The sequence below is a fragment of the Cervus elaphus genome, chromosome 27 (assembly GCF_910594005.1).
Source record: "Cervus elaphus chromosome 27, mCerEla1.1, whole genome shotgun sequence".
NCBI classification, from domain to species: Eukaryota; Metazoa; Chordata; class Mammalia; order Artiodactyla; family Cervidae; genus Cervus; species Cervus elaphus.
Window position 1 is genome coordinate 48,138,966 of NC_057841.1, and position 19,933 is coordinate 48,158,898.

A 19,933-nucleotide genomic window follows, 5' to 3' on the forward strand; every position below is an offset into this window, starting at 1 on the left:
CCCCGTCCAGGTTTAACAAGTGGCCGACGCCTTATGGAAACTTCTGAAAGACGCTCTGTTTCAGACCAGCCAGCTTGCACTTCATCGGGTTGCTTTAGCCATCTTTCCCTTCAGCTTGGGAGCACAGGAAGAGAGGAAACTGAAAAATCACCGAGTGCCTACTATGCTCCAAGAACCAAATCAGCAGTTTCACTGTCCTAAGAACCCTTTAAAGGGGGAGAAGCAGAGGCCCACACCGCACCTCGTGGCAGAGAAGAGAGTGAAGTTGGGCATCTCAGCCTCCGAAGCCTGTGCTCTTTCCAAACACTGACCTTCTCTTTACAAGACTTTTTTTGCTGCATGTCTCGCCCCTACCCCAAAGCCAAAATTCCCCCATTTGAGTAGGATAAACATTCCCATGGCAAAGGAACGCTGTGTTCCCCGGAGGAGATGCAATCACGTTGTTCCTGCTGAGGTTATGTGGGCTTATGAAATAGGACACTGGGCTGAGGGCCTGGCCCCAGGCTGAAGGGTGGCCCCCCTTCTCTGCCTCCCCCAGCTGTGCCCTACAAGGCAGTTGGAGTAACAGAAGGAGCCCAGGGTGGGAAACTGGGTCTAATCTTGACTCTGTAGCAAGCTGCCGGTTTCCCTAGGTCTCTGCTCCCTGCAGCCATCCCAAGGCAGCAAGCTTGCTTCAGAAAGTGCAGAGAGCTACATCCATGTGAGACTTGGTCTGCATTTCTGGGCCTTGACTTCTCCATCTGTAATTGGGAATATTAACTGCACTTGAGACACTCAAAAGAAGAGAAGATAGAGCCTTTTTGGAAAGACTCTGGAGAGTACTTCCATTGTGTAATTATTCATTCTTTCCATAATTATTAAACTTACATTGAGGGTTTATTATGTGTCATGCTTTCTGCTGAGCAATGCAAATGCAGAAATCAACACAGTAACAGGCCCTGTTCTTCAAGGTCTCATGATGTATACACACATTCTCCATCAAAAAATATATAAATGTTTGACGTCCCATAGTTAGAAAATAATTCCTATTCCGGTCTACTTGAGTTGCATCACTATGACTTTTGTCATATGTCCTTGATTATAAAATACACATCTTTCTCATATTTTAACATTTATTAAATCAGAGTGCATCTTACAATTTTAATTGGCAGCATTTTCTTCTTTCATGGTAAGACACAAAATAATAACAGAATGTTCAGTTGATAATATCTTAGATTCAGTGAAATATGTTTGGGAAAGAAAGTAATTTTCAACTGGATTTTTAATGTAATTTACAGACACTGAATTTAGCACAAGTTCTTTCCAGAACATTTCTAGTAAATCCAGGTATATAGTGTCATGAAGATCACGTGTCTAGATATCGCCCCTCACTTCTCATCTGGATGACTTGGAAGGATTCATACCATGTTGTGTCACCTCTTGGTCACCAGAGGGAGAGAGTGCATTGGGAAGGGACAGATTCTCTGGCTTGCGGGCTTCCGCTCTCCTAAACCTTTCCAGCGTGCCCCGTCCAGGGCCGTCTGAAACTCACTGAAATTCCACCTGCAGTCAGGAAGGAAAGGCCTCTTCCTGAGCCATGGAAGCACCAGAAAGAAGAGTTGGTTGTATATGAATGATATTTGCAGACCAATGCTAAAAACCAGCCATGGTTTAAATGAGCTATTCCTGGGAATGAGGACAGGGCAGAGTTCCACAGTTCTGCCTTGAAGTGCAGGACTAGTGGGTGGCCACTCAAGTTCTCAAGACCTGAGACCCACAGTGATTTATAAAGTTACCCCACTCTAGCAGTTACCTGTGGCCTTCCATCCTTTCCTCTTCCTTTTCTTCCTTCCCTCTTTCTGCTTCACTGACTATTTATTGGACACCTACTATGTGCCCGGCTCTGTGCTAGGAGCTAGGAGATACAGCAGCATAAGGAAAAATACTGGGTCCCATGAGAACATGTGACAGCAGACCATCAGAGAAGGCTTGTCCAACAGGTGACAATTAAGACAAAGACTGAGGGAAGAGCAGGAGTTATCCGGGTAAAGGGCTAGAGAGAAGCCTTCCAGGCAAATGGACCAGCATTTGCAGAGACTCTGAGGTAAAAAGCACTAAATGGAGGCCACTGTGGGGTCCAGAAATGAGAGCTAGGAGAAGCACAGGACAGGCTAAAGCACAGTGGAAGTCAGTGATATAGAGCTTGAGCACCATGTTAAAGATGTGGTTTTCCATCTGTAGCCATTGGAGGGATTTAAGCAGGAAACATGAGTGGACTTGAATGTTAATATGATGAATTTGACTGCTGTGGGGCATAGCCTGGAGGAGAAATCAGAGAAGTGGGAGTAAGCAATTGGCAGTTATTTGAAGAAGTGGCAAGAGGAGATGGTAACTCAATGGTGATACTGGACATCAAGGTGTATTTTAGAGATAGTTTTGGATTGGAGAGTGGAGGAGAAGGGAGTATGGAGTTTGACTCCTGAGTTGTCTAAAGAAGAAACTTGGAAGGGGGACTTTTCCTGGGATGGGCCCCTTGGAGAGAGGAAGTCAGGACTCAGGAAGGAACATTAGGAATTGTCTCAGTGTATTAAGTCTAAGCTTCTGTGAAGTAAAGAATTAAATCTGCGAATCCAGTTCTCAAAGCTAGGCTGCAAATGTTAGATTTGGGGGCCATAGGTACATAGATGGGAGATAAAGCCATGGCAGCAGGGACCAATGAGGAAAACTTTAGATTATACTGAGATACAACTCCGTGCAGACCCAAAACCATCCCCCAAAGAAACAATAAATTCAAATAAGACATAACTGAGCTAGAAGAAGAGACCAAAACAGAATGGCGGAAGCAAGGAGGAAAGAAGTATAACTTCCATGACACAGCCAGACTAAAGTGGAAACTGAAGACATTGGGCAGAGGTTGTTCCAAAACCAAGCCCTGGCATAAGCCCTGGCCCAGTGATGAAAGGAAAAGGTGTCTCACGTGGAGGAAGAATCAGTGCACACAACCTCCAGTGGGTCACACAAGAGCCGCTCACTGCTCCTGGGGAGGGGCAGGAAATAGAAGCTGGAAAGGGCATTGAGGGCAGAGGGGAGAGAAGGGCTCTGCAGGCCAACAGACACCAATATAGGCTTCATGGCAACCAAGAAAATGAACCTAGAGCCCTCCTCAACTGGAAACCCAGATCTACATGTACGTAAAGGGGAAAATGCATGTGCAACTAATTACTGCAATAAAACAGTACCATCGGCAATATGAAAGATAGAGGAAAAATATTTTAGTGACCAGAAAAAAAGAGATCTATTCCTACTGAGTGGTCAGGGAAACCTGCACAGCAGAAATGGACTTTCTTCTGGACTTGGAAGAATGGGTGGATTTTGAACGGTATAGGTCATGTTGGTGGATGAATGGCTCCAGGCCCCTCTGGTAGCACAAGTGACTGGAACAGTAGGTCCCTTGTGTCAGAATAGACCTCAGGCCTCCTGGGGCCCCCATCCAGCCTCAGCCAAGTCCCTAGGGCTCCATCCTGACTCACTTGTTCTTTCCCTTTCCTTTTACCAGTTGCATGACCAATGAGCAGCCAAAGCCTGAAAGAGATGTCTGATGCTCACACTCACAGCAGCCCTCTCCTGGCAGAGCCTCTTTCCAGCAGATACAAACTCTATGAGTTGGAGTTTCCCAGCCCAAGCTGTCCCCCCCAACTCCCAGGATGCACACCCAGCCCTACCTCTTCTAGAAATGCCTGAAGAAAAGGTAAGGAATGTCCTTCCCAGGATGTTTTCCAGGTGGGGGTGGGAGGAAGGGTGGAGCATGTGTGACCTAATGCCTATAACTGTCACACTGGGGGAGATTCTCCCCCACCAAATACAGCTCACATCCACAATCAATCCTTCCTGACCTTAGATAGAAAATGTAACTCTGTGTGTGACATGATTTTAAGCACAAGTAGAGAATGCATACTCTATACACACTTACAAGTCTTCCAACCTGTCCCCCAAATCTTTCCTGTTATATCTGCTCCATGAATTACCCTAATGTCTCCAAAAGGAAGCCTGCTTTCAAAGCAGGCCGTTAGTATTCATTGGACCCAGCATCATCAAGGCAGCATGGGTAGCTACCAACTCAGTGGACAAGGACCCAAGACTGTTAAGGTTCTTAATGAGATGTAATTCAGGTACCATAAAATTCACCTCTTTAAAGTATACAATACACTCGTTTTTCACATATTTACATGGTTGTGCACGCATCACTATTATCTAATTCCCGAACATTTTTATCACCTCAAAAAGAAAGTCCATAGTCCTTAACAATCAGCCCTCCTTTCATCTTCCCCACCTCCCAGCCCCTGGCAAAACCACCAATCTACTTTCTGGATTTATAGAATTGCCCATTCTGTACATTTCATATAAATGGAATCATATAATATATGCCTTTCATGATTGGTTCCTTTCATTTAGCATAATATTTTGGGTTATTTCAGTAATCATTCCTTTTATGGCCAAATAATATTTCATTGTATTTGCTGTTGTTGTTCAGTCCTTAAGTCATGTCCAGCTCTTTGCAACCCCATGGACTTAGCATGCCAGGTTCCTCTGTCCTTCACTAACTCCAGGAGTTTGCTCAAATTCATGAGCACTGAGTTGATGATACTATCTAACCATTTCATCTGCTACCACCCCTTTCTCCTTTTGCCTTCAATCTTTCCCAGAATCTGGGTCTTTTCCAAAGAGTCAGTTCTTCACATCAGATGAACTGACTCATCTCAAAGTACTGGAGCTTCAGCTTCAGCATCAGTCTTTCCCATGAATATTCATGGTTTATTTCCTTTGGGATTGACTGGTTTGATCTCCTTGCAGTCCAAAGGACTCTCAAGAGTCTTCTCAAGCACCACATTTCAAAAGCATCAGTTCTTCAGCACTCAGTCTTCTCTGTGGTCCAGTTCTCATATCCTTACATGATTACAGGAAAAACCATAGCTTTGACTGTACACATCTTGGTCAGCAAAGTGATGTCTCTGCTTTTTAATATGCTGTCTAGGTTTGTCATAGCTTTCCTTCGAAGGAATAACCATCTTTTAATTTCACAGCTGCAGTCACCATCTGCAATGATTTTGGAGCCCAAGAAAATGAAATTGGTCACTGTTTCCATTTTTCCACCTTCTATTTGCCATGAAGTGATGGGACCAGATGCCATGACCTTAGCTTTTTTAATGTCATTTAAATCCAGCTTTTTTCTTTTTTTTTTTTTTTCTTTTTTTTTTTATTAGTTGGAGGCTAATTACTTCACAACATTTCAGTGGATTTTGTCATACATTGATATGAATCAGCCATAGAGTTACACGTATTCCCCATCCCGAACCCCCCTCCCACCTCCCTCTCCACCCAATTCCTCTGGGTCTTCCCAGTGCACCAGGCCCGAGCACTTGTCTCATGCATCCCACCTGGGCTGATGATCTGTTTCACCATAGATAATATACATGCTGTTCTTTTGAAACATCCCACCCTCACCTTCTCCCACAGAGTTCAAAAGTCTGTTCTGTACTTCTGTGTCTCTTTTTCTGTTTTGCATATAGGGTTATCGTTACCATCTTTCTAAATTCCATATATATGTGTTAGTATGCTATAATGTTCTTTATCTTTCTGGCTTACTTCACTCTGTATAATGGGCTCCAGTTTCATCCATCTCATTAGAACTGATTCAAATGAATTCTTTTTAATGGCTGAGTAATATTCCATGCTGTATATGTACCACAGCTTCCTTATCCATTCATCTGCTAATGGGCATCTAGGTTGCTTCCATGTCCTGGCTATTATAAACAGTGCTGCGATGAACATTGGGGTACACGTGTCTCTTTCAGATCTGGTTTCCTCAGTGTGTATGCCCAGAAGTGGGATTGCTAGGTCATATGGCAGTTCTATTTCCAGTTTTTTAAGGAATCTCCATACTGTTTTCCATAGTGGCTGTACTAGTTTGCATTCCCACCAACAGTGTAAGAGGGTTCCCTTTTCTCCACACCCTCTCCAGCATTTATTGCTTGTAGACTTTTGGATAGCAGCCATCCTGACTGGCGTGTAATGGTACCTCATTGTGGTTTTGATTTGCATTTCTCTGACAATGAGTGATGTTGAGCATCTTTTCATGTGTTTGTTAGCCATCTGTATGTCTTCTTTGGAGAAATATCTGTTTAGTTCTCTGGCCCATTTTTGGATTGGGTCATTTATTTTTCTGGAATTGAGCTTCAGGAGTTGCTTGTATATTTTTGAGATTAATCCTTTGTCTGTTTCTTTGTTTGCTATTATTTTCTCCCAATCTGAGGGCTGTCTTTTCACCTTACTTATAGTTTCCTTTGTAGTGCAAAAGCTTTTAAGTTTCATTAGGTCCCATTTGTTTATTTTTGCTTTTATTTCCAATATTCTGGGAGGTGGGTCATAGAGGATCCTGCTGTGATTTATGTCGGAGAGTGTTTTGCCTATGTTCTCCTCTAGGAGTTTTATAGTTTCTGGTCTTACATTTAGATCTTTAATCCATTTTGAGTTTATTTTTGTGTATGGTGTTAGAAAGTGTTCTAGTTTCATTCTTTTACAAGTGATTGACCAGTTTTCCCAGCACCACTTGTTAAAGAGGTTGTCTTTTTTCCATTGTATATCCTTGCCTTCTTTGTCAAAGATAAGGTGTCCATAGGTTCATGGATTTATCTCTGGGCTTTCTATTCTGTTCCATTGATCTATATTTCTGTCTTTGTGCCAGTACCATACTGGCATAAATCCAGCTTTTTTCACTCTCCTTTGTCACTCTCATCAAGAGGTTCTTTAGTTCTTCTTCATTTTCTGCCATTAGAGTAGTATCATCTGCAAATCTGAAGTTGTTGATAATTCTCCTGGCAATCTCGATTCCAGTTTGTGATTCATCCAGCCTAGCATTTTACATAATATAATCTGCATATAAGGTAAATAATCAGGGTGACAGCATACAACCGTGTCATACTCCTTTCCCAATTTTGAACAAGTCAGTTTCCCATGTCTGATTCTAACTGTTGCTTCTTGATACACATACAGGTTTCTCAGGAGACAGGTAAGGTGGTCCTGTACTCTCATCACTTTAAGAATTTTCCACAGTTTGTTGTGATCCACACAGTCAAAGGCTATTGTGTAGTCAACAAAGCACAAGTAGAAGTTTTTCTGGAACTCCCTTGCTTTCTCCATGATCCACCGAATGTTGGCAATTTGATACCTGGTTCCTCTGCCTTTTCTAAATCCAGCTGATACATCTGGAAATTCTCAGTTCACATACTGCTGAAGCCTAGTTTGAAGGATTTTGAGCATAACCTTGCCAGCATGTGAAGTGAGCACAGTGTACAGTAGTTTGAACATTCTTTGGCATTGCCCTTCTTTGGGATTGGAATGAAAACTGACCTTTTCCAGTCCTGTGGCCACTGCTGAGTTTTCCAAATTTGCTGCCACACTGAGTGCAGCACTTTCACAGCATCATCTTTTGCATTTAAAAAGCTCAGATGAAATTCTGTCACCTCCACTAGCCTTGTTCTTAGTAATGCTTCCTAAGGCCCACTTGACTTCATACTCCAGGTTGTCTGGCTCTAGGTGAGTGACCACACCATCATGGTTATCCAGGTCATTAAGACCTTTTTTTGTATAGTTCTTCTGTGTATTCTTGCTACCTGTTCTCAGTCTCTTCTGCTTCTGTCCCTACCAAATAGGTCCTTACCATTTTTGTTCTTTATGGTGCCCATCCTTCCAAGAAATACTTCCTTGATAGCTCCAATTTTCTTGATGATCTCTAGTCTTTCCCATTCTATTGTTTTCCTCTATTTTTTTTTTTTTTTTGCATTGTTCCTTTAAGAAGGCTTCCTTATCTCTCCTTGCTACTCTCTGGAATTCTGGATTCAGTTGGGTATATCTTTCCCTATCTCCCTTGCCTTTTGCTTCTCTTCTTTCCTCAGCTATTTGTAAAGCCTCCTCGGACAGCCATTTTGCCTTCTTGCATTTCTTTTTCTTTGGACAGTTTTGGTCACTGCCTACTGGACAATGTTATGAATTTCTGTCCATAGTTCTTCAGGTGGTCTGTCTACCAAATCTAACCCCTTGAATCTATTTGTCACCTCCACTGATTTATATCATATCTGAATGGCCTAGTGGTTTTCCCTACTTCCTTCAATTTAAGCCTGAATTCTGCAATAAAGAGCTCATGATCTGAGCCACAGTCAGCCACAGGTCTTGTTTTTGCTGACTATATAGAGCTTCTCTGTCTTTGGCTGCAAAGGACATAATCAACCTGATGTTTATATTGACCATCTAATGATGTCCATGTGTAAAGTCATCTCTTGGATTGTTGGAAAAGGGTATTTGCTATGGCCAGCGCGTTCTCTTGACAAAGCTCTGTTAGCCTTTGCCCTGCTTCATTTTGTACTCTAAGGCAAAACTTGCCTGTTTTTCTGAGTATCTCTTGATTTCCTACTTTTGCATTCCAAGCCCAGTGATGAAAAGGACATCTTTTTTTGGTGTTAGTTCTAGAAGATATTGTAAGTCTTCATAGAACCGGTCAAATTCAGCTTCTTTGGCATCAGTGGTTGGGGCGTAGACTTGCATTACTGTGATGTTGAATGGTTTGCCTTGGAAATGGGCCGAGGTCATTCTTTCATTTTTGAGGTTGCACCTATCTTGGGCTCTTTTGTTGATGATGAAAGCTACTCCATTTCTTCTAAGGGATTCTTGCCCACAGTAGTAGATATAGTGGTCATCTGAACTAAACTCACCCGTTCCCATTCTTTAATTCACTGATTCCTAAGATGTCAATGTTCACTCTTGCCATCTTTTGCTTGACCATGTCCAATTTATCTTGATTCATGGACCTAACATGCTAGGTTCTTATCAAATATTGTTTTTATAGCATCAGCCTTCACTTTCACCACCAGACACATCCACAACTGAGTGTTGCTTCTACTTTGGCCCAGCCACTTCATTCTTCTGGAGTTATTAGTAATTGCCCTCCACTCCTCCCCAGTAGCCTATTGGACACCTTCCAACTTGAGGGGCTCATCTTCTGGTTCATATTTTTTGGCTTTTCATACTGTTTATGGGATTCTCCAGGCAAGAGTACCTAGAAGCGGTATTTCTGGGTCACATGGTAAATCTACATTCAACATTTTAAGAAACTGACAAATTGTTTTCCAAAAAGGCTGCATTAGTGTTTATTCTCATCAGCAATTCTACCTCCTCAACAAACTGTGTTGTCTTTTTTATTATAGCCTAGGTAAATGTGAAGGGACAGCTCACTGTGATTTTGATTAGCATTTCCCGAATGGCAAATGGGGCTTCCCTGGTGGCTCAGTTGGTAAAGAATCTGCCTGCAATGCAGGAGACTGCTTGCAATGGAGGAGACATGGGCTCAATCACTGGGTCGAGAGGATCCCCTGGAGAAGAAAATGGCAAACCACTCCAGTATTCTCGCCTGGGAAATCCCATAGAGAAGCCTGGTGGGCTACGGTCCATGGGGTCGCCAAGAGTAGGACTTAGCGGCTAAACCACCACCAATGGGCCAATGATTTTGGAACATCTTTTCATGTGCTTACTGGCCACTTGTATATCTTCTTTGGAAAAATATTTTTTCATGTCCTTTGCTCATTTTTAAATTATGTTATTTGTCTTTTATGGTGGAGTTGTAGTCTTTCTTTTTATATTCTGGATATTAGGCCCTTTCCTGATGTATAATTTACAAATTATTTTTCCCACTCTGTAGGTTGTCCTTTCACTTTCTTGATAATGTCCTTAGAAGCACAAAGTTTTTAATTCTGATTAAGTCCAATTTATCTATTTTTTTGATTGTTTATACTTTGGTGTCATATCCAAGAAACCATTTTCTTATTCAAGGTCAAAAGATGTACTCCAATGTTTTAATCAAATGGTTTTATAGTTTTAGCACTTACATATAAGTCTTTTATTCATTTTAAGTTACTTTCTGTGTATGATTTTGAGTAGGGATCCAATTTCAATCTTTCAACTAGTGAGTATCCACTTGTCCCAGCACCATTGCTAAGAAGATAATCCTCCCTCCATTGAATTGTCTTGATATTCCTATCAACAATCAATTGACCATAAATATATGGGTTTGTTTCTGGGCTCTAATTTCTATGGATCCGATTTATATGTTTATTCCTCAAGCAATACCATACCACCCTGAGCACTGGAGCTTTATAGTAAGTTTTGAAATCAGGAAATATGAGTTCTCCAACTTTGTTCTCCTTTTTCAAGATTGTTTTATCTAATCTGAGATCCTTGAATTTCAGGATCCTAAAATATAAATTTTAGGATCCAAACTTCAATCTCCACAAAAAGTAAATAAATAAATAAATAAAAAGGTAACTGACATTTTGATAGGGATTGTGTCAAATCTATAGACCAATTTGGGGAATATTGTATCTTAACAAAATTAAGTCATCCAGTCGGTGAGCATAAGCTATCTTTCTTTTTATTTAAGTCTTTAATTTCTTTCAGTGGTGTTTTGTAATTTTGAGTGCAGTTTTACACCTCTTTTGTTACATTCAATCCAAAATATTTTATTCTTTTTCATGTTACATAGATAGAATTGTCTTCTTAATTTTATTTTTGGATTGTTCATTGCCAATGTATAGAAATAAAATCTGTTTTTTTGTAGATTCCTCAAGGTTTTCTGTATAAAAGGATATCTTCAAATAAAGATAGTTTAAATTCTTTCTTTCCAATTTGGTTCCCTTTTGTCTTTTTTTTTTTTTTTTTCTTACCTAACTATTCTGGGTAAAATTTCTAGTACAATGTGGATTAGCAGTGACAAGAACACACATCTCTGTCTTGTTACTGATCTTAGAGGGAAAGCATCCAGTTTCACTATTAAGTATGATATTAGCTCTGAGTTTTTTTATTATTAGGTTGAGGAACTTCCTTTATATTCCTAATTAGTTCATTGCTTTTATCAGAAAAGGTTGTTGAATTTTTCAAATAGTTTTTCTGTGTCTGTTGGAATAACCATGTGAGTGTTTTTCTTTATTAAACAATCTATTGATAGTTTTTATAGGTTGAAACAGTCTCAAATTCTTAGAGTTCTCTTTGGTCATAATCTTTTTTATATCCTACTGGATTTGTTTTGCTAGTATTTGTTAAGGATTTTTGCATCTATATTCATAAAGTATATTGATCTATATTTTCTTTCTTGTCATGTCTTTGTCTGGCTTTGATATCAGGACAATACTAATCTCATAGATTATCTTAAGAAATGTTCTCTTCTTTTCTGCTTTTTAGAAGGTATTAGAATTAATTCCTTAAACATTTGGTGCAATTCACAGATGAAGCCACCTGGACATGGGTTTTTCTTTGTGGGAAATTTTAGTTTGGTTTGACTTGATTTTTAACTGATTCAGTTGCTTTACTTTTTGGGGATCAATACAGGTTTTCTATTTCTTCCTGTCTCAATTTTGGTAGTTTTTATCTTTCCAAGAATTTATACAGTTCATCTAGGTTATCTAATATATTGGAATACCATTATTCATTTCTTTATAACCCACTTCTTTGTAATCCTTTTCATTTCTTTAAGGTTGGTAGTAATGTCTCCTCTTCCATTTCTGATTCTAGTAACTTCAATCTTCTCTTTTTCTCCTTTGTCAAACTAGTTAAAATTAAAAGGTCAACTTTGACCTTTCCAAGGAACTGACTTTTAGTTTCATTGATTTTTATATTGTTTTTCTATTCTCTATTTCATTTATTTTCAATATAATCTACTACTTCCTTCCTTCCACTCACTTTGGGCTTAATTTGCTGTTATTTTCTAATTTCTTAAAGAGAAAGGTTAGTTTGTTGAGATAGTTCTTCTTTTAACATAGGTATTTATGTTTATAAATTTCACTCTCTGCACTGATTTAGCTTCATCCCATAAGTTTGGTGTGTTGTGGTTTTGTTTTCATTCATCTCAAAATATTTTCTAATTTCTCCTCTGATTTCCTCTTTGATCCATGGATTATTTAGGAGTGTGTTCTTTAATTTTCACTTATTTTACAAATATTCTTCTATGATTTCTTTTTTCTTTTTTTCATTTTTAGCTTTAACCCTTTCCCAGTGGATTCTTTTTTTACCATTCTTAATTTAAATATATTTACTTTCAATTGGAGGATAATCGCTTTAAATACTGCATTGGTTTATGCAACATGTCAGTATGAATCAGCCGTAGGTCTGTGTATGGCCCCTCCCTCTTGCGCTTCCCTCCCACCTCCTGCCCCACCCTACCTCTCTAGGTTGTCATGGAGAACCAGATTTGAGCTCCCTGGGCCATACACCAAATTTCCACTGCCTATCTCATTTTACATATGGTAACGTATATGTTTCAACATTACTCTCTCAATTTGTCCCACTCTCTCCTCTCTCTGTGTCCACAAGTCTGTTCTTTTTGTCTGTTTCTCCTTTGCTGCCCTGGAGATAGCTTCATCAGTACCATCTAATTTCACTTCACTGTGGCCAGAAAACGTGTTGTTTATGATTTCAATCCCTTTACTAATGTTTTTAGCCATAAAAATGTTTTACTTATTTTATGGCCCAGCATGGTCTATGGGCTTCCCAAGTGTTGTTCAGTCACTCAGTCATGTCTTTGTGACCCCATGAACTGCAGCACACCAGGCTTCCCTGTCCTTCACCATCTCCCAGAGCTTGCTCAAACTCATGTCCATTGAGTCAGTGATGCCATCCAACCATATTGTCCTCTGTCATCCCCTTCTTCTCCTGCTTTTAAGCTTTCCCAGCTTCAGTGTCTTTCCAATAAGTCAGCTCTTCGCAGCAGGTGGCCAAAGTATTGGAGCTTCAGCTTCAGCATCAGACCCTCCTAGTGGTGCAGTGGTAAAGAACCCACCTTCCAATGCAAGAGAGGTGGGTTCGATCCCTGCATTCCCTGGAGAAGGAAATGACAACCATTCTTGCCTGGGAAATCCCATGAACAGAAGAGCCTGGTGGGCTACAGTCTCTGGGGTTGCAAAGAGTCAGTCACAACTGATCACACACTCACATGGCATGAACTATATTGGAGAAGGTTCCAGGTGCACTAGAAATGGTATATTCTGCTGCTGTTGGGTTCTACCTCTGTCTGTTTGATCTAGTTTATTAGAGTTGTTCAAGTCTTCTATTTCCTTGATCTTCTACCTAGATATTCTATCATTTTTTTCAAATGCAATATGGAAGGCTTCAATTATTATTATTGAAACAACTTTTCCTCACATCAGTTCTAAAAATTGCTGCTTCATAAATTTGGGGGCTTTGTTGTTAAGCATGTAGTGTTTATAATTATTATATTCTCTTGGTAGATTGATCATTTTATTACTAAATTTTTCTTTCTTATTCTCTAGTAACAATTTTTGTCTTAGCAAAAGGTCTATTTTGCTGATGTTAGTATAGTCACACCAGCTTTTGCTTTGCTTTGGCTTTTTTTTTTTTTGGTAACTGTTGGCACAATATATATTTTTCCATCCTTACAATCAATTTATATTTTTGAATATAAAGTGTGTCTCTTTTAGAGAAGATATAGTTGTATAACTTTTAAAATTCTGTTCTGCCAATTTCTGTCTTTGAAGTATGTAATCCATTTACATTTAATGTAGTTACTGATCAGGTAGGATTTATGCCTGCCATTTTGCTATTTGCTTTCTATATATGATGTATCTTTTTTGTTTATGTATTACTTCACTACTGCCATCTTTTATCTTAAACAGGTGTTTTCTAGTGTATCATTTTAATTCTTCTGTCATTGTTATGTATATGTTTTAGTTTTTTCTCTGAGTAGTTGTCCTGGATATTACAATTAAATGTCTTAACTTATAAAAATATAGTTTGGATTAAATTCAACTTAATTACAATATTATCCAAAGCTATATTACTATATAATTCTATCCATATCACCTTTGGGCTGTTGCTGCTGCTGCTAAGTCGCTTCAGTCGTGTCCGACTCTATGAAACCCCATAGACGGCAGCCCACCAGGCTCCCCCGTCCCTGAGATTCTCCAGGCAAGAACACTGGAGTGGGTTGCCATTTCCTTCTCCGATGCACGAAAGTGAAAAGTGAAAGTGAAATTGCTCAGTCATGTCCGACTCTTAGCGACCCCATGAACTGCTGCCCACCAGGCTCCTCCGTCCATGGGATTCTCCAAGCAAGAGTACTGGAGTGGGGTGCCGTTGCCTTCTCCCCTTTATGCTGTTAGTGTTGTACAAATGACATCCTTATATATTGTATCCCATCAACAATGGAGCTGACTGTGGCTCAGAACATGAGTTTTTTATTGAAAAATTCAGACTTATATTGAAGAAAGTAGGAAAAACCACTAGACCATTCAGATATGACTAAAATCAGTGGAGGTGAAAAATAGATTCAAGAGATTAGATTTGGTAGACAGGGTGCCTGAAGAACTATGGACAGAGGTTCATAACATTGTACAGGAGGCAGCGACCAAAAACATCCAAAGAAAAAGAAATGCAAGAAGGCAAAGTGGTTATCTGAGGAAGCTTTACAAATAGGAACAAAGAGAAGTGAAAGGCAAGGGAGATAGGGAAAGATATACCCAACTGAATGCAGAATTCCAGAGATTAACAAGACATATTCCCAAGCTTTTTAAAGCCCACTTTGGACATGCTAGTTTTTCCTTTTAAGCTTTTTATTAACTTCTTGTTTTCCTCAATTGTTATCCACCACCTCAGTCACATTTTTTCCCAGTGTTCTCATTGCCTTAATGGAGGAGAGAATTTGAGGGGGCCTCAGCTCATCATTTCTACTGACATCCTCAGGACATTTAAGTTTTGATGCCGTAAGAAGGTTAGAGAAATCTGTAGACCATTAGAGTACAATAGAAACATAATGTGAGCCACACATATAAGTTTAAATTTATATTGTTATATTTTAAAAGTAAAAAGAAAAGAAGTAGATAAAATTATTTTATTTTTTATAGACGTATAGCTGATTTACAATGTATTAGTTTCAGATGTACAGCAAAGTGATTCAGTTATATGTGTGTGTGTGTGTGTGTGTTCTTTTTCAGATTCTTTTCCCTGATAAGTTATTGCAATATTTTGTAAAATATTGAGTATGGTTCCCTGTGCTATATAGTAGGTCCTTGTTGTTTATCTATTTTATATATAGTAGTGTGTATATGTTAATCCCAAAGTAATAATCCCTCCCTCCTCTTTCCCCTTTGTAACATGTTTGTTTTCTAGGTCTGTGGGTCTGTTTCTATTTTGTATATAAGTTTCTTTGTACCATTTTTTTAGATTCCACATATAAATAATATCATATGATATTTGTCTTTCTCTGACTGGCTTACTTCATTTAGTATGATAATCTCTGGGTCCACATGTTGCTGAAAATGGCATGATTTCATTCTTTTCATGGCTAATAGTCCATTGTATGTATATACCACATTTTCTTTATCAATCCATCTATCCAACTGATGGACTCTTAGCTTGTTTCCATAGTCTGGCTATTGTAAATAGTGCTGCAATGAACATTGGGATGCGTGTATCTTTTCAAATTGTGTTTTTCCCCATATATATGCCTAGGAGTCAGAATGCTGGATCATATGGTAGCTCTATCTTTAGTTTTCCTACATAGTGACTGTACCAATTTACATTCCCACCAAGAGTGTAGGAGGGTTCCCATTTCTTTACACCTTCTCCAGCATTTATTGTTCATAGACTTTTTGATAATGGCCATTCTGACTGGTGTGAGGTGATACCTCATTGTAGCCTTGATTTGCATTTCTCTAATAATTAGTGATGCTGAGCATCTTTTGTGTGCCTTTTAGCCATCTATATGTCTTCTGTGGAAAAATGTCTTTTTATATCTTCTGCCTATTTTTTAATTGGATTGTTTGTTTTTGTGATGTTGAACTGTGGCTAATCTAAATTGGGATGTGCTCTAAAATATATTAATCTCTAAACTATACAAACAGCTCATTATGGGTGAAATTATTTGAGTAAATAATATTATTTGAATAAATAAATTTTATTTAACTTAATACATATGAATATATCATCATTTTAATATATAATCAACAGAAAGTATCATTGAGGTCTTTTATACATTTGTTTTTCATACTAAGTTTTCAAAACCTACTTGAGCACATCTCCATTCAGATTAGCCACATTTTAAGTGCCAAGAGTCATATGTCCAACTGATTATTATATTGGAAGGCATAGTTTTAGAGCAAGGAGTCCTGATCCAAGGGTTCATGGATGGATGGAACTTAGAAGGAGAAAAGAATTTACCTTTATTTTCACTAACCTCCAGTGAACTTTAGCATTTACTTCAATGATAAATATAAGCAATGAACAACAGCCACATCAGTAGTACCTGGGATTTTTGTCATTGCCACAGACTGGGTTCTCCTAGAACGCTAACTCCAAGATGGAGACATGGATCTAAGAAGTATACTGGGGTCTGTCCTTGGGTCGATACTTGTAAAGAACTGAAAGCAGCAAGACTGGGCCAAAGTTGAGCTGTGATGTAGTCACAGTAAAGGTCTTGGGTGATCCTACAGTGAGTTCTGGAGCTAGAATGGCCCTAGAGAGTTGTCCTGAGTTGACATCCCACATATTCACTCATCTCTACCTTGGAATTATAATCAGTATTGGTATTGGATCTACTGCCCCTATATGCACATCGGGTTTTTAAAATATTGTGATAACTGCATTTCAATATAATTGGTTTTCATTGCAATCTCATTTGATGCATTTACAAACATTCTAGAAAGAAGTCCACAGGCTTGCCAAGCTACCAAAAGGGATCCATGGACACGCAAAGTTAAGAACCCTGCTATGAGGACTGTGGAGCGGTCCTGGGATGGGCAGGCCTACATGAAGCACTCTAGACAGCATTGCACAATGGACATTTATCTCATAATCCCCTATCTTTATTTTTAAAAAAATCTGACAATCTTCCCTAGCCCCAAATGCCCCTGCTCTCAAAAAGCTCTGTTATTTAATGTTTTATCATGGCTCTTCCTGAAAGGGTCTCCGGTCATCCAACGAAGAAAGCCACATTGTGAAGATTGAAAAACCCAATGAAAAGGATACACGAAGAGAAAGTGGGGCAGCCCCCCAGGGCTCTGCAGGCCAAGGGGGCATCGGTCTCTTCCAGGCAGTGGGCTACCTCACAGGCGAGATGAAGGAGTACAGGAGCTGGCTGAAAGGTAGGCGGATGTCCAGGGGCGAAGCAGCCGGGCCAGGCCAGGGAGCCTACGTCCCCCCTGGCTTGGACTGGGGAAGCTGCTCCCTCACTTACCCACGGCAGGTCCCCACATTCGAGGTGTTGCGGCCCCAAGCTGGCTCCAGGGAGCATAATGTATCCTACCATCTGAATTCCCATGATCTCAGAATTCAGTGCATTTCACTGATTTTAGCTCTTTGCCAGTGCTTCACTCCTACCTGGAATAGATATAGGGCCACCATAGTAGCAACATGTAAGCCATTTTCTAACAAGCTAAATGGTCATTCCTTCCCTTATTCCACAGTCATTTTTTATGTGCCAAGAAAATATGGGCCTCACCCTCCCCAGTGTTCCAGGTTCTTTCCTTTTAACATCATTCATCTCCCAGTTTCCCTTAACTAATGTTGCAGCAAATAGCCCCCACCCTCCCTTCCCCCTCCTGCCCCCCACTTGTATAGGTTGTCCTGGAAACCAAACCAGAGAATGAGACAGAACAGATGTCAATCTTCAGTGTCAATGCATAACTCAATGCTAATTTCACAGCTGGGCTAAAATCATTTCTTTCCCAGCTTTCTTTCCCCTCCAGACCAGTTTCTTTCCTGCTCAGATACCAGCCCTCAACTGAGCCATAGAGTTCTACACCAAAGAGTTTCCTTCCCTCCCCACCTCTTCCTTTGGACCAATAAATTTCCTTTGGAATGTTCCTGGGGCTTCCTTGCCAACCAAGCTGATGGCTGGAACAGCATTCAATTGGTCTCAGCATGGCGCTCAGTCTGTACGGCAGAACTGCACCCACTGTGGACTGACTGCCAGGCCGCTCCGAGGCTCAGGCTGGACCCCAGGAGGGATGAGAGGAAATGTCCCCACTAGTGCGCCCCTGTCTGCTTTGCTTGCCACGCCAACAGCGGTCCGGCGGGGAAGCACAGGCTCAACCCTGCTGATGACTCTGCCTATCTCTTTCAGATAAACCCCTGGCCTTCCAGTTCACAGACTGGGTTCTGAGGGGGGCCGCTCAGGTGATGTTTGCCAACAACCCTCTCAGCGGGCTCATCATCTTCATAGGGCTCCTGATCCAGAACCCCTGGTGGATGATTACGGGAGGTCTGGGGACCGTGGTGTCAACTTTAACTGCCCTCATCTTGAGCCAGGACAGGTGAGTTCCTCTGTATGCAGGTCTTGGGTTCTCAGAGTAGAGAGGTGGAGAAGTAATTACTTGAGTGACCAGCCAACTGTATCCTAGTATCAGCCAACCAGTTTCCTGAGAATCACCTTTGAACATGTCACTGGAGTTCTTCACACAGTGTGCTCACAGCAAGTGACAGCACCAGGCTCCATTTGACTGTAGAACCTTCTGGAAACATTCCCTCAAAGGCGGGTGCAGCTGTTCTTCCTTCATGGAGCCTACAACGCAGTTGAGGGAGATACAACTAACAGACAAGAAATGTCTCTGAATAATACTAGACAGTATACATACTGGAGAGTTCAGAGCAAGCAGACATCTCTACATGCTGGGAAGGTTAGAGAGGGCAGCCTTGAACTCGTAGCGCTGAGGTGGGAGAGTGGAAGGCCAGCGGGCAAGGAGGTAGAGCCGGGGTGGTTTAGAGAAGGGAACAAACAGGAGCCGGGAAGCACAGTGGCAGGCTGGGGGAGCGGCCAGCTCTGCACCAGGGGCCACAAATTCCAGTAACAATAAGTAGCATTTTATTGAACTGACCTTTGCCATAAGTTATGGTTCCCAAACTTTCCTGATGGCTAGAATCACCTGGAGTGATTGTTAAGAAATGTAATTTCTCACCTCCCCCCATTCTCCCTCCTTCCCAGAGATGTTCCCTTTCAGCGGATCTGGATGTGAGGATAGTGTTTTAAATAAGATTCTCCTGGGTGCTTCTGATGACCAGAGAGGTTTAGGAATGCCCATGTCCTCAATTTTTTTTTAATTTGGGGTCACAAATCCACTCACATATCATGAATGGTCAGCAGCATTTAAAAAAATTTTTTTAATTAAAATAACAGAATAAAATAAAACAGATTAGAGTGATCCATACGTAGTAAAGGTGAAGTATTATTTTGTGAAATTTTTGTTTCAGTCATGTTATGTGTGTGTGTGTGAGAGAGAGAGAGAAACTGGGTCATACTACAAAATACATTCCTTCCTTACTGTGGAGTACTGTCCAAGATTGAAAAACACCTTCTTGCCTTGTTACTTGTGGTTCTTCCTGCCACTTCACAAAGCAGACAGTGAATCACCTGGAGAAAAAAGCGTTCACATTTTGCAAGTGAGAGAAAGGAGGCTGGGAGTTGCTCGCAGATGGTGCCATGGCCAATGGGTGGCAGGGCTCAGATTTCGACACGTGGCTACTCTCCCTGGCACATGGACAGAGTGGACAGCAGAGCCAGAGGCCCCTGGTGACCCCAGAGCCTGGGGAATGATCCAAGTTGCTTGTGTTGTAACCAGTGCCACACTCCTCCAGCCACCGACATTCCAGCTCCACCAAGGCACACGCCAGCTCTAGCTGGGAGGCCATTCCAGGTCAGATGGATGAGAGGCTGAATTCTTTGGGGTGTAGTTCTGGTGAGTGACAGGAGAAATGCACTTCAGCGGATCTGTGTCTCGGCTTCTAGCACTGGATTCCCTATTCTTTGCTGCCACTTACCTAAAGCCTCACAGCAGCTGACACATAACTGGCCTCTCACAAATCAGCTCTTGTCTTTCTGCTCCATCATTGTTTGCCAAAAATCCCC

The 19,933-nt window shown here is 40.8% G+C and overlaps 1 protein-coding gene across 1 annotated transcript in view; it reads left to right on the forward strand.

Moving 5' to 3' along the window:
- The first annotated feature begins 3,546 nt into the window (after positions 1-3,546).
- The window catches only part of LOC122684783 (urea transporter 2-like), a 33,747-nt gene continuing 17,360 nt past the window's right edge, over positions 3,547-19,933 (forward strand). The window contains 4 exon segments of the mRNA XM_043889121.1: positions 3,547-3,666; positions 3,668-3,727; positions 16,994-17,174; positions 18,155-18,344. Coding sequence (XP_043745056.1) covers positions 3,547-3,666; positions 3,668-3,727; positions 16,994-17,174; positions 18,155-18,344 — 551 coding nt within the window.